The 15,832-nt window shown below is 46.9% G+C and overlaps 1 protein-coding gene across 1 annotated transcript in view; it reads left to right on the top strand.

The window, feature by feature from the left end:
* Positions 1-397: 397 nt before the first annotated feature.
* dync2h1 (dynein cytoplasmic 2 heavy chain 1) overlaps positions 398-15,832 on the top strand; it is a gene marked incomplete at its 5' end in the record, with an annotated part of 236,486 nt that continues 221,051 nt past the window's right edge. The window contains 13 exons of the mRNA XM_084443002.1: positions 398-580; positions 1,001-1,171; positions 1,257-1,395; positions 1,787-1,905; positions 3,247-3,391; positions 6,423-6,655; positions 8,218-8,352; positions 8,441-8,554; positions 9,444-9,555; positions 12,919-13,043; positions 13,586-13,761; positions 14,394-14,589; positions 15,309-15,404. Coding sequence (XP_084299128.1) covers positions 398-580; positions 1,001-1,171; positions 1,257-1,395; positions 1,787-1,905; positions 3,247-3,391; positions 6,423-6,655; positions 8,218-8,352; positions 8,441-8,554; positions 9,444-9,555; positions 12,919-13,043; positions 13,586-13,761; positions 14,394-14,589; positions 15,309-15,404 — 1,944 coding nt within the window. The remainder of the gene's footprint in view (positions 581-1,000; positions 1,172-1,256; positions 1,396-1,786; positions 1,906-3,246; positions 3,392-6,422; positions 6,656-8,217; positions 8,353-8,440; positions 8,555-9,443; positions 9,556-12,918; positions 13,044-13,585; positions 13,762-14,393; positions 14,590-15,308; positions 15,405-15,832) is intronic.

Here is a 15,832-nt window from a genome sequence, read left to right as displayed (position 1 = left end):
CGTTTTGTCTGAGCCTCTGTCTAAAAAATACATATTTTAACCAGGTAAGTTCTCTATATAGCTAACGCTATGGCTATGGCTAGTTAGCATGCTTGCTTGCCAGTCAAGACATCTTAGCTAACCAGTATTAGCAGGCTCGCAGTCCGTACGTTAATATCAGCCAACATTTTTAGCTAGCTAAGTAGCTAGCTAGCTAGCTAAGAAGTGGTAGCTAGCTACACAGTCAGAAAGCCGAAGAGCAGTGTCTCTGAAAACCTAGCATAGCTAGCTAACTAACGTTTATGCTGTGAGTTATACTAGATAGCTAGCACTAACGTTTTTGTCAAGTTTTTGTTTTTACCTTCTAGTCGGAGTGTATTATCATTTCACCTGAACTCTGACCAGGGCAGGTGTGAAGATGCCCCTCGGTCCAGATGACCCCCGTAAGCAGTTCATACTGACCACCACGGGAAACTTTTTCGGGCTGAAGCCGTCATCTTCCCTTGCTGACTGTCGGGAGCTTAACAACTTCTTGGATGATGGCAACGAATTCCTGCTTGCTGTCAACAGACACGAGAGTGAACTTTTCCTGTCAAATAAGGTACATACAGTAACCTGGTCTGTGTGCATACTTATTGTATGTATACAGCAAGTCTATCATGACCATAGTAGGATATTACATTTACAGACATTTATCCAAAGCGACTTACAATAATTGCATTTAACATAGGTAGTCAGTGTACTACTACTCACCAGAACTCACAAGTGCATCTCCTTTCTAAACAAGTGACTAAGAGCATAATATAGTGCTAAAGACAAGCAAAATATAGCAAAATATAAATACAATAGATGCTTAGAAGAAGGGTCCTGGTAGTTATGTTGTATGTTTTAATGTATGTATGAGAAGCTGGGGTCTTTATGTTGGAGAGATATTGCAGCCTTCTGTAAATGAGCACATGTACGTTACACGTGACGGAATAAAGAATCTGATCTGATTTTAATGTGGCATATTTTCCCTTAGATGGAGGCCGGGGACAGCAGAGAGAAGGTGCTGGTGTTCTTCAAACTGCGTCCGACAGTGATAACAGAGGAGAACATGCACCAGAGCCTCCTGGTGTCCTCCATGCTGGAGTCTCCCATTTGCAGCCTGTACCAGGCGCTCAGACAGGTGTTCACCCCGGTTCTGCTGCAGGTCAGGCCCACACCGCCACCCTCTGTCCCTCACGCTCTCCTTTTCATTGTGTATTCAGCGTGTGTGTGTCTGTGTACCTCTTCAGGATGAGCGCTGGAGCTCTTCGTTCGACCCCAAGCTGGCGGGCTTGCTGGCTGAGCTGGAGCTGGGCCTGGGCTCTCTGGTCCGCCAGTCTGGCTCCCAACGCTCAGCCAAGAAGAGCCATAGCGAGGAGGAGGTTTTGGGTGGGCACAAACACACACACACGCACGTGTGCACACACACACACACACACACACACACACACACACACACACACACACACACATTGTACGCACGCACACATGCACACTGTTGATACTGTATGTGCCAAGTAGTCTAAAGGTGTCTGCACACGGCCCCAACCGACGCTAATCAACTCCCGACACCCGACATTCTAAAGTTGGCAGTTGTTGTTAGAATCTTGAAAGTTGAAATTTCACCTGTAAAATTCATCCAAACCGATGCCAACAGTCGGCAACAAACATGGCACATGGAACAGTGGTGTTGGTTGGGGCAGTGACTACAGTGCCTTTGTTTGTATTGTCCTGTATTATTGTCTATTCTGTAACGTCATGTGAATCTTACTGTGGGCAGGGATCCTGACGCCTGTGGATGAGTTTCAGTACTGGGCTGATGTTTCTCAGTCCGAGGAGAAGAGTAGTGTGAGAGAGAGGGCTGCACACTTCTCCGAGCTCTTCAAACCCATAGAGCAGGTACTGGATCTTATTTTATTATTGATTTATTGTACCTTTATTTAGTCAAGGGAGTCCATTGAGACCAAGGTAGTATATCATGCCAGTGTCTTAATGTGGACCATATTTATTTTAATATGAATTAAAGGACTGTATGAAAAGGTTAGTCAACAAACTAACTTTGATACAATGCAATTTATTATCCATTCAATTATGAGCCATGCTGTGTGTGAACAGCTCTATGCAGCCCCTACTAGCTAGCTCTGCATTACTGTAGCTCTGTATTATTGTACCTCTGTTTACTAACACAGACTCTTGGACTGCAGCAGAAGCAATACTGGAGTCCGCCCATATTCTCATCATTACATTACATTACATTACATTACAGTCATTAGCAGATGCTTTTTATCCAAAGCGACTTATAATAATTTAATTTAATGTAGGAAGTCAGTGTACTACTACTCACCAGAACTCACAAGGGTATCTCCTTTCTAAACAAGTGACTAAGAGCATAATCTAGTGCTGAAGGCAAAGTGCAAGAGTAACAAACTAACAACACAATAGGTGTTTAAGAGGGAGGATCATTTGAGCTTGCGGTAAAAGATGGGCAGCGACTCTGCTGTCCTGAGATCAGTGTAGTAAACAGAGCTACTGTAACACTAGTCTGACTCAACGGATGTAGGTTTTGGCAATAAACCTTGTCATTCGTTGTCACACTGCCCAATCAGTGGCGAGACTGGCGACGCAAATTAATCTGATTCGGGCCGAGAGATTCTCTCGGCACCAATCAGATTCGATCCAGACTATTTTGCAAGAGCACCGTCGCTTCGTCCGCCCGGTGCTGGCCTCGCCCAAGACGACTGTGATTGGTTTAAAGAAATACTGCGTTTTTCCCCCCTATTGCAGAATGGTAATATGTCAGCCAGACCTGTCTCCGGCGCTGGCACAGCGTAAACCAAGTGTGGAGATAGATCTGGCTATGTGAGACTACTGTAGAGATAGGACTGGCTATATGAGACTACTGTAGAGATAGGACTGGCTATATGAGACTACTGTAGAGATAGGACTGGCTATATGAGACTACTGTAACACAGAGCTCTCTCACTGGGTCTGCATGGCGCTGGTTCACCCACTGTGGGTCAGTGCTTCAAAATATTATCTCCCTGTGTATCACAAAATGACACTTTCAATCAATCAATCAATCAATCAAAGCTTTATTTGTATAGCGCATTTCATACCACGAGGCAACACAATGTGCTTTACAGAGAACAAGGGAGGTGGGCATACGACCCACTCTCTACATATTCCATTCCTATCTGAATGTATGTTTTGGTATTCTGTCTCTCTCTGTCTGTGTGTTAGGATTACGGTGGTCTGGAGGGCGTGTCCCTCTCTGATGCTGTAGAGTTGGTGGAGGTGAGCAGAGACACGCTGGATGATGTTTGGAGGCAGAGCGACCACAAGCCCTACCCTGAGACACGCATGCTCAGACTCATGGACGTCATCGGTACGCCACGCACACACACACACGCACACACACGGACACGCATGCCCGCACGCACGCTCACACACAGGTTCATGTTCCAGGGCTTTTCCATGGGGAACCGAAACCGACATGCTGTATGTTGTTGTAGTACAGTTGAGCATTTGCGTCAGAGGGCTGTTGCACTTTTCATCAGCATTTCTCACATTATGCCAATGTCTGGGTTTTTAACCTTGAACCGTTTGCAGGGATCTGTTTCTCCCTGTAGGTTCAAGTACACGGTTAAAGGTGCAGTACCTTTGTTTTTATGGTTTTTATCGTCATCGGTACGCCACACACACATGCACACACACACACGCACGCACACGCTCACACACACACACAGAACACATTATGGTTTTGGGTTCTCCGTCCGTCCGATGTTTGTTAATGCAATATCTCGGGAACGCATTGACGGAATTTCTTCCCCTTTGGTACAAATGTTCACTGGCACTCAAGGATGAACTTAGATTCTGGGGGTCAAAGGTCAAGGGTCACTGTGACCTCCCAAAAGGCGGTTCTGGCCTAGTGAACACGATATCTCAGGAATGGCTTGACAGAATGTGTTCATATTTGGCCAAAATGTCCAATTGGACTGTATGAAGAACTGATTCGATTTTGGTGGTCAAAGGTCAAAGTTCAAGGTCACTGTGACCTCACAAAATGTGTTTTTGGCCTGATGACCACAATATCTCGAGAAAGGCTTAACGGAATTTGTTCATATTTGGGTAAAATGTCCAGTTGGACTAATGGATTAACTGATTACTAACTGATTACATTGTGGGGGTCAAGGGTCACTGACCTCACAAAAGGTGTTTTTGGCCTGCTGAACACGATATCTCAAGAAAGGCTTGACCAGAATTTGTACATATTTGGCCAAAATGTCCAGTTGGACATAATTAGATTAATTGGATTAGATTTTGGTATTCAAATGTCAAAGGTCAACTGAATGTTAACTTCAACTTGCATTGTTGGGCGGATGCATTTAGCCGCTACACAGTTTTTCTAGTTGTTTTTTGCAATAATATATATTTAATACATAAAGTGCTCTGACACTAAAATTAAATAAATCTGTAATCTGTGGAAGTTGCAGGGCTTGTAATAAGTGCGTCCAATCATTTTGAGTGGCCAACTTACCTTGCTCACCTTACTTACAGCTTACCTGCCTGTCAGCCTACATACGTACCTACGTATGTAGGCGTATCTACGTATCTACGTACCTAAACTGGGGGAAAACAAATGACACTCGTTAGTGTCATTTGTTTTCCCCCAGTTTGGAGGAGCGGCTTTGGAGGGAGGCCTGAAGGGAGGCGCGCGGATTTTGTCGGTTGCATTTTTCAGAATCAAAACAGGAAGTCCTAAACTGCATACTGGACCTTTTATACAGTTTTATGCCAAAATAAGTACTCAGTGTTTCCTGTGGAATTGCTCTCTTGTTGTGGTGGTGCCAAGCTCAAGACCGCCAAAATATCAATCAATCAATCAATCAAAGCTTTATTTGTATAGCGCATTTCATACCCAGAGGCAACACAATGCGCTTTACAGAGAACAAGGGAGGTGGGCATACGACCCACTCTCTACATATTCCAGAGGGAAGCAAAAAAACAGTAATCACCCGGGGGCCAGATAAGTGAGCTGTAAAAATTCTTCCCTAATAATATGATGGTCCTGTCTTCTCCTACCACAACCTTTTTTACATACCTTACATAAATAATAGGCTAGATTAGGTTATGTTTAACTGATATTTCGTTGCATTTGCCGTTGCTTTGACTGGCACTTTTTAGATGGCTGTAGGTACATTAACGTAAGCTAGCGTCGTTAAACATTCGGTTCAGCCAGCCAAAAAGACGGTCGCTCAATCAATCAGTCAGTCAGGGCAGCGCCTCTGATTTTGCATGTTGTAGGCTACTCAAGCTTGTGGTGTGGGCCGTCTCCTTGACAATGCTTGCTGACTGACAGACAACAGCGCGTAAGCTACGTAGATGGAGGCTCCGCTTCGGCTCAAACACGGACTAGGCTACTGGGTGCATGTGTAGCTCCATGTCGTGTTTCTTCACTGTATTTTTTAGATAACATTACATTTTTATCATACTTCAACTATATTTTTGACTTATATTTTTTACAACTGCATGAGGTACTTGTCCGAACAGAGTTGACTTGTCCAGGGGAAGCAATAGGCTAGCCTACCTGACTGCTCTCAACATCATTCTACTTTCTGTTCCTCTTCAACTATTGTTGGATGTCCATCTGGAAAATGTAGGTTTTATGCTTTAGGATCTTCTTCTTCTTCTTCTTCTTCTACTTCTTCTTCTTCTTCTTCTTCTTCTTCATGTGGTTAGAGGAGCTGTGGGCGTGTAGCTCGTCGGCATTGGAAATGAGGGAAACCTCAATCGCCCTACGGGTTTAAATAAAGGTTTGAAATTAAATTAAATGACAAAGTGGGTACCTTGTTGCGTCCAGGCTCGGGGCCGAGTCGCTATCCTTTAACTACCCTGAGCCTGGGTGAGGGGCTATCCTTTAACTACCCTGAGCCTGGGTGAGGGGCTATCATTTAACTACCCTGAGCCTGGGTGAGGGGCTATCCTTTAACTACCCTGAGCCTGGGTGAGGGGCTATCCTTTTACCACCCTGAGCCTGGGTGAGGGGCTATCCTTTAACCACCCTGAGCCTGGCTGAGGGGTCACCCGGGCTATATATCCAGGCACACCTCCAGGAGCCATGTCACCGTTTCATCATCCACAACCGTCAGGCTTAAGCCTTTATATAGCCTAATTTGTATTATTATTTTTTGTATCAAATGTATGGTGTGAAGGCAAGAAAACCTTACCAGTGGAGACATTGTAAGTACTGGATTGGCCTAACCGCGTGTGTGTGTGTCTGTGTGTGTGCGCGCGTGTGTGTGTGTGTGTGTGTGTGTGTGTGTGTGTGTGTGTGTGAGCGTGTGTCTGTGTGTGCGCGCGTGTGTGTGTGTGCGCGTGCGTGTGCGTGCTTGCGCGTGTGTTTGCATGTGTGCCAGGGGGAATGCTGGGCAGATACGTCCAGAGGAAGCTGAGTGGTCTGAAGCTCTTCGAGGAGCCGTTCACCTCCCTGAGAGAGAGCCTGAGAGTGGGCGGGGCCATCTGTGAGCAGTGGGTGTCGGCCTGTGAACACCTGACCGGGCAGGTGTGGAAGAGGTTCAGCGCCCACCCCTGGAAGGGAGACAAGCACCGGCCCCAGGCCTTATACTGCCTGTCACAAAGACTGGACGAGGTGAAGTCCAAGTCTGCTTTATTCATCACATTCTCCTTTCATAGAAGTATGATGTGCAGGGAAATGTTATTGTTAGCTCCCAAGTGTGCTTAATAAGTAAATAAAATATAATGTGCTGCGGTGCTAAGTGTACTGTAGCTAGTACTGAGTAAGTTCCAAGTAAGCGAGTGGTGAGAATGTGACAGGCAGTGCAAGTGGTGAGAATTCCACCAGCTGTGGAATTCCCTGTGTTCTCACTTCATCCTTTTTTTAAAATGTATACGTCTTTATTTTATTTTATAAAAAAAAAACACAATAAATACAACATACAATACAATACATACACAATACAATACATACAACATACAGTACATACAATGGCATAACAAATCAACAAAGCATACAACCTCCACAAAACACGCGAAAACAAAGACTGAACTACAACAATAGAAAACAATCAAAAAGACAAAAGAAGAGAAAAAGAAAAGAAGAAAGTCTGGGGGTCAACATGCATTACTCACACACTCATCTTATCAGTTTGCGCATTGCAAAAATCTATATACACAGATTAGCAACATCTTGTGGCAGGTAGTCAAGTAAGGGTTTCCATATTCTAGTAAAGAGCTGCTCGTTGCCTTTAGAGTCTTTCCATCGGTAAGATTTTGAAAATATCACGATACCATTGAGTGACTGTGGGAGGTTTTTCCATGATCCAATTAAAAAGAATAAATTTCCTAGCCAGGGTTAACAATTTCTGGAGAAGCAAAACATTAGACTGGTAGAGAGGCATATTTCTTTCTGGAAGATTAAGTATGAAGAGGCCTGGTTTCATTTCAGTGCTATGTTTGAAGATGTTATTCAGCTCTTTAGAGATCTGTGACCAACAATTTTAAATGGTAGAACATTGCCAAAAACAGTGGATATAAGTACTGTTTTTTCCCTTACATTTGGTGATCTTGAAGGGTCAATTTTATTAAGGATATATGGAGTTCTATGTAGTCTATGCAACATGTTGTACTGTGTCTCCTTAAATGTATTACAGCAGAATGTGCTGCTACAGGAAAGAATGCATGTATTCCAATATGTCACTTCATATTCAGATGCCAGATCCCTCTCCCAAGTAGCTATTACATGGTCAATGTTGTGTTTGTTACAAGTGTTCAAAAAATTATAAAAATATTAAATAAAACCTCTAGATTTTACACTTCCTCATCCTGACCTCTTCATTCCTCTGAACTCTTCCTCACCCTGACCTCTGACCTCTTCATCCCTCTGAACTCTTCCTCACCCTGACCTCTGACCTCTTCATCCCTCTGAACTCTTCCTCATCCTGACCTCTGACCTCTTCATCCCTCTGAACTCTTCTGACCGTCAACTGTGGTTTACCTTTAATGTTTGAAGTTATCTGACTAATGTGGTTGTGTGTGTGTGTGTGTGTGTGTGTGTGTGTGTGTGTATATATGTTTGTTTGTGTGTGTGTGTGTGTGTATATGTTTGTTTGTGTGTGTGTGTGTGTATATGTTTGTGTGTGTGTGTGTGTATGTTTGTGTGCGTGCGTGTGTGTGTGCTTGTGTGGGTGTCAGGTGGTGACCCTGCGTACGGTCCATGAGAAGATGCTCCGTCTTCTCCCCAGAGGACAGCAGCAGGCCCTGACCGCCGCTCGCATGTTCCAACCCTTCTCTGGCCTCAACCCGCTACACTACAACCCCTACACAGAGGTGGGACCTCAAACTATCTGTGCGTTTGTCCGCGTGCGTGTTTGTGTGTGCGTGTGTGAATGTTTCCGCGTGTCTCTCCCTGCTGAAGCCTCTGTGGAGGGCAGCCGTGGGCCAGTTTGAGAGAGCCATGGAGCCACTGGAGCAGGAGGTGGCCGGCAGACTGAAGGCCTGCATCGCTGACACCCAGGACAGCCCTCATCAGGTAGACTCCCCACACCCTCATCAGGTAGACTCCCCACACCCTCATCAGGTAGACTCCCCACACCCTCATCAGGTAGACTCCCCACACCCTCATCAGGTAGACTCCCCACACACTCATCAGGTAGACTCCCCACACCCTCATCAGGTAGACTCCCCACACCCTCATCAGGTAAACTCCCCACACCCTCATCAGGTAGACTCCCCACACCGTCACGCTCTCTCTCAGCTAATAAGGACTTGTGTGTTATGCGTACATTCTATATTTACTTACTTAATCTTCTTCATTCTTTGAGGAACAAGATTCAAGGTAGCTTTATTTGTCACTCTACCTTGAACCTTTAAATTAAACCTTGTTCCTCAAGTAACGAATAGGATTAAGTAAGTAAGTATAGAACGTATGCATAACACATGATAAATACTTATTAGCAGTGGCGTGCATAGACATTTAGGGGGGCAGGTGTTCAGCGAAAAATGAGGGCACCCCAACACCGTAAGATGCTGACGGGGGGGGGTGGCAAAATTACAATGCATTTTGGGGCATTATTATTAGACGCTTTTAATCGAGAATTGATCGATGTCACCATGGGCCACATACAGTAGGCCTACACTGTGTAAAAAAAAAAAAAAAAGTAACTTTCAAAAGGGCACTTGCCTTCTCCAGAGGGCAAAGGGCAGGTGCTCTAGCACCACCTCGTGTCTATCTGCACGTCCCTGCTTATTAGACAAGAGTGTGTGACTGTGTTGCTCACGCTGATCACATAAGGCTGCGACTATCTGCTCCCATCTGTTCTGTGCTGTACGTCAATCATGTTCCATTTATTGCGCCTCCCCCCAACGTCAATAGGTTTTGTGTGAATGCAGTGATCTAATGACTCTCCCCCGCTGTCCAGCTGCTGCAGGTGTTCCAGAAGCACAGGGAGCTGATCAGACGACCCAACGTCAGCAAAGAGCTGCTGTCGGAGAGAGAGACGCTACTGGCCAGATTGCTGGACTACAACAAAGGTATGAGCAGACACCCAGCGCAGCACCTAGCTATTCTGTTAAAGTCATGTCAGAGAATAATAGAATCAGTGTTTCCCCTAGGATTGAGTTGTAGCAGCGGTGGTGACGCACGCACGGCTCCAAAAATGTGCACACGAAGCGTGCTGATTTGTGTGTGTGCGCGCGTGAAATGTGGCCCGTCAAGAGGTCTGCCGGCACAAGGGTGGGGATCTTGACTCCTATACAGTACATTTGCACAGTAATGAGCAGGGAAAATGTCTGTCTAGCTTTACACATAATGAGGTATCTCAAGATTGAGGAAAATATATATTTATTCAACATCAGTGGCATCTGGTGGGTCCTAGAACCGGGTAAGCCAGGACGCACAATTTTTTTGGGGGTGCGCTATCAAAGCATGCCCTGATGGGAGGTTTCACAGCACCAGAAAGGCGCTGAGCAGTGGCATTTTTATGTGAAAACATACAGGAAAACTACAGTAGCCTAGCCTACTGATGTTTTTAACACGTCAACAAAGGCCAATAATTTGAGAGCGAGCGAATATAAGAGGGCAATATTTAGGGCGAAACAACCAAGCTTTTAGGGACCCACTAAATAAACTACAGATACATTATATGACAACAATGGCCAAGCACCACGAAGAGGAATGACAGGACGATAAAATACACCCCCTTAGGGCACAGCACTCAATAGCCTACTCCCCTACTTCACTAATCAGTGATTAGGCTACTAGCGTATTAGCCCACAGCTCCAGGAAGCAAAGTTCACGCTCTCGACTGCTGATTACATTTTTTACATCATTGTCCCTGTGCCAAAGAACAACAGCCCCACATGCTTGAATGACTATCGCCCAGTGGCACTGACATCAGTGGTGATGAAGTGCTTTGAGAGGTTGGTGAAGGACTACATCTGCTCATCCCTGCCCAGCTCATTCGACCCGCTGCAGTTCGCTTATAAAGCCAACAGGATCAGGGATGATGCCATCACCAACCTCCTGCACACCATCTTAACCCCCCTGGACGGGGGGAGGGGGAACTATGTGAGACTGCTCTTTATTGATTACAGCTCAGCTTTCAACACCCTAGTCCCCCTCAAACTGGCTGAGAAGATGAGGGCACTAGGTCTCAACACCACCTTGTGCAACTGGGTCCGCAACTTCCTCACAGACCGACCTCAGGTGGTTAGGGCAGGCGGCACGACCTCCAACTCCATAACCCTCAACACAGGCGCCCCCCAGGGGTGTGTCCTGAGCCCGCTGCTGTACAACATCTACACCCACGACTGTAACGCCATCTACAGATCGACCTCCATTGTCAAGTTTGCGGACGACACGGTGGTGGTAGGGCTGATAACCAACAACGACGGGCAACCCTACCTAAACCAGGTAGAAGTCCTATCCGAGTGGTGCAAGTCCCTCAACTTGACCCTGAACATCAGCAAGACGAAGGAGACGGCGGACACACCCCACTGTACCTCAGCGGGGAGCCTGTGGAGAGGGTTCCCAGCTTCAAATACCTCGGCATCCACATCACCGAGGACCTCACCTGGACTGTACACACACAATATACACTCAAAAAGGCACGACAGAGACTCTACTTCCTCCGACAGCTGAGGAGGTTCAAGGTCTCACCCTCCATCCTGAAGCCCTTTTACTCCTCAGCTGTCGAGAGCATCCTGACAGGCTGTGTCACCACCTGGTACGGGAACTGCTCCGCCCGTGACCGAGCTGCCCTGCAGAGAGTGGTGCACTCCGCTGAGCGCACTGCCAGAACATCTCTTCCCACCATGCAGGACATCTATGACAGGAGGGTGAGAAAATTATGGAGGACATCTCTCACCCAAACAATGGACTGTTCACTCTGCTGAGGTCAGGGAGATGCCTCTGCTGCCTCAGGGCAAGAACTGAGAGACTGAGGAGGAGTTTCTTCCCTCGTTTTATGCATAACTGGTGTGTGAATTAAGCGTCCGTCCGTAGCGCTAAATGATAGGTCTATCGCTATCGTTAGTTTCTAAAAAGATAAGACGGAGCCATCTCCTCTCCTCTCTTCCTCTCCTCCCCTCCTCCCCTCTCCTCCTTCCCCCTCTCCTCTCCTCTCCTCCCCCTCTCCTCTCCTCTCCTTCTCCTCTCCTCTCCTCTCCTCTCCTCTCCTCTCCTCTCCTCTCCTCTCCTCCCCCTCTCCTCTCCTGTCCTCCCCCTCTCCTCTCCTCTCCTCTCCTCCCCCTCTCCTGTCCTCCCCCTCTCCTCTCCTCTCCTCTCCTCTCCTCCCCCTCTCCTCTCCTGTCCTCCCTCTCTCCTCTCCTCTCCTCCCCCTCTCCTCTCCTCTCCTCCCCCTCTCCTCTCCACAGCAGCGCGCTCATGTTTAGGCAGTTGGTCCGGCTGCTGCTATATTCATACAGGGAATCACTGATAGAATAATGAGAACGAGGACCCTGTTTAGACTTGGTGTGAAAATGCGTTTTGGATGACTAGATCACAAGTGGACAGCGCTAAATACAAGTGTAAACGACCACAAAAACGCATTGTGAAACGTTTACTCAAACCACTTGCCGAGGTGGTCTGGGACGCAGTTGACCACGTCTTTAGTAGTCTAAACGCTAATGCGTCCTGATGCGTCCCCGACAAAGACCTCATCAATGCAGGATAACATTTCTCCTTTCTTGTCTTATCCTGCACTCTTTTGTAAGTTGCAAAAGACTTTGTCCTATCAATCGACAGTTGGAATAGTCCTACTATGCTCATTAGCTCTTCAAACATCTTCGCTTGCTTTCATGCTTTCATTTCATATTCATTTGTTTACGTGTGACGCACACGCATGATAGACACAAGTGTAAACGCTGATGCGTCTCGCTGTCTACTTTGGATCGGATCGCCCAAAATGCATTTTAAAAACAAGTCTAAACAGGGTCCATAATATCAGAGAAATACATAGTGAGAATAATAACAGCCATAATGACAACCATGATATCAGAGACTGAGAATAACAGAATAATAGCCATAATCATAACCATGACGTCAGAGAGTGAGAAAAATAGAATAACAGCCTTAATGACAACCATGATATCAGAGAAGTACATAGTGAGAATAATAACAGACAACCATGATATCAGAGAGTGAGAATAACATAATTAGAACCATAATGAGAACCATGATATCAGAGAGTGAGAATAACAGAATTAGAACCATAATGAGAACCATGATATCAGAGAGTGAGAATAACAGAAATAGAACCATAATGAGAACCATGATATCAGAGAGTTAGAATAACAGAATTAGAACCATAATGAGAACCATGATATCAGAGAGTGAGAATAACAGAATTTTAACCATAGAACCAACATGCTCCTCCTTCCTGTCTCTGCTTTCAGGACTGCGCACTGACTTTGAGAGCCGTTGCCATGGCGTCCCGGGGGAGAGGTGCGGTCCACTGGCGGGCCGGAACCTTCCAGAGGTGGTGAACAACGTGGTCTGGGCCCGACAGCTCATCCACAAGGTCTGCTTGTGTGTTTATAGGATTTGTCTTTGTTTTCTTATTTTTATTGTACCATTTACTATGAACTATGTTTTTATGGATCTTGTTCTGTAAAGCAATGTGTGCTGCATTTGCTTGTAGAACATGTGCTGTATAAATAAACTTGACTTTAGCTGTGTTCGGAATCGCTCCCTCGTTCCCTCACTCCATATTCCCTATATAGGGTTCACCATGTAGTGAACTACCTAGGGAACGGAGAAAATGTAGGGTACATGCACTGTTCCCTGCAAATCAAGGTGAATTGTGGGTAATAAATAGTGGACTATATAGGGAACGAAAATTCCGTGGAGAATTCGGACACTACAAACAAAATGGCTGACGTCCTATATAGTGCACTGTAGTGTCACTGTAGTGAATAGGGAGCGATTCCGAACACAGCTTTTGACTTTTTTGTGTACAGTCAATGATGATGTTTTTGATCTCACTCTGACATGGTGTGTGTGTGTGTGTGTGTGTGTGTGTGTGTGTGTGTGTGTGTGTGTCTGTCTCTCTCTCTCTCTCAGGTGGAGGACTCTGTCAGGATAGCGGAGGCGCTGCTGTCGGACCTCTCTGGGTTCCACTTGTTCTTGCGGTTCTGTGACGACCTGCTGGAGGTTCTGCGGGCGTACGAGCAGGAGCAGTTTGAGGACTGGTCCAGAGACGTCCTCTCTGGCCTCTCCCACGCAAAGTCTGGCACTAGGTACAGCTACCTGTGTGTATGTGTGTGTGTGTGTGTGTGTGTGTACGTACGCAGGGCTGAAAATTAACTTTTTGGCTCACCTGCCAAGGAGACTGGTAGATGAAAAAATCCACCGGCCAAGTATATTTTTTACCGGCCAAAATAATAAATTGCCTTTTTTACAGGTGTCGACTGTAGTAGCGCGACTGTATTCGACTGTAGTAGCGAGCGTCCTCTGAGGTAAATGGGAACGATTTTCTGTGCGTGAGTAGCCTCGCGTCACCAGTCTCTCCTAGTGCGCGAGGCTCCGCAACAGTCATGTGACTGAAAACTTTATTTGGTGCAGCGGGGGAGCTGTTTAAGTGCAACACACAACAAACAGAACGCCGGTCTATGGCATGGATGTGGAGACATCGCGGGCATAATTTATTACATGACTCTATTGGTACAAACATTTAACCGCCAGCGTGGCGGAAAGCCTCCGAAATTTAGTCGCCAAATGGAGATTTTACCCGTGGCGGGTGTTAACTTTCAGCCCTGTACGTACGTGTGTGCATTTGTGTGTGCCTGTCTGTGTGTCTCTGCCCGTGTGTGTGTGTATCACCGTGCGTCTCTTCCTGTATGTGTGTGTGTGTGTGTGCGTGTGTGTGTAGCCTGCAGGCCAGTAGTGGTGTGATGGAGCTGGACCAGGCGGACGGCCGTCTGAAGATCCAGTACTCTGACCGGCTGGTGGCCCTGCTGAGGGAGGTCAGGCAGCTGGCCGCCCTGGGCCTCCCCGTCCCCGCCAAGATCCAGCAGGCCGCCAACACCGCACACACCTTCTACACACAGGCCGTCATCCTCAAACAGGCAGGCCTGACGCACGCACACACACACACACACACACACACACAGGCCGTCATCCTCAAACAGGCAGGCCTGACACACACACACACACAGGCCGTCATCCTCAAACAGGCAAGCCTGACATACACGCACACACACACACACACACATAGGCCGTCATCCTCAAACAGGCAAGCCTGACACACACGCACACACACACACACACACATAGGCCGTCATACTCAAACAGGCAAGCCTCACACACACACACACAGGCCGTCATCCTCAAACAGGCAAGCCTGACATACACGCACACACACACACACACACATAGGCCGTCATCCTCAAACAGGCAAGCCTGACGCACACACACACACACACACACGGGCCGTCATCCTCAAACAGGCAAGCCTCACACACACACACACATACACATACACACACACACACATAGGCCGTCATCCTCAAACAGGTAAGCCTGACACACACACACACACCCTCTCGCGCATATTTACACATACACGCACACACAGGCAGAGACACACACACACACTTACCCCTGCACACGCATGTATGCACGTGCATACACACACACACTCACTCACTCACTCACTCACACACACACACACACACACACACACACACACACACACACACACACACACACACACACACACACACACACACACTCACTCACTGACGAATAAACCTATTAACCTAATAAACTGTTTTTTGGATTTCAGGTGGCCCACTTCTACAACACCATAGACCAGCAGATGATTCCCTCCCAGAGACCCATGCTGCTCAACTATGCTCTGGCCTTCGAGCAGGTCATCAAGGTACCTCAGCAGCTGCACGCCTGTGGACCCGTTCACCACATCTTCATACAGGACCACCTAGAGATTAGGAGCAGTGGGGAGAGGTAGTGAGAGGGGTTAGGAGACAAACGGAGAAAGACGTCAGCCAGTGGTGGGAGTGCTAAATGTTAATGCTAAATGGACTGCACTTATATAGCGCTTTTATCCAAAGCACTTTACAATGGCCTCTCATTCACCCATTCACTCACACATTCACACACCAATGGCTGCAGCTGCCATGACACGTGGACAGGGGGAGCCGGGATTTGAACCGCCAACCCTACGATCATTGGACGACCCGCTCTACCTCCTGAGCCACAGCCGCCCCTTGATGAGAGTGGCCTCTCTTAGTCCTCTTCAGTGTCTTTCCTGAGTAGATTCAGTGAATGCTGCTGGATCCCAACCCTAAA

The sequence above is a fragment of the Borostomias antarcticus genome (genome assembly GCF_949987555.1).
Source record: "Borostomias antarcticus genome assembly, chromosome: 1".
Classification (NCBI taxonomy): Eukaryota; Metazoa; Chordata; class Actinopteri; order Stomiiformes; family Stomiidae; genus Borostomias; species Borostomias antarcticus.
The sequence above is the reverse complement of the archived record's forward strand: the minus strand, read 5'-3'. Positions and strand labels throughout refer to the sequence as shown.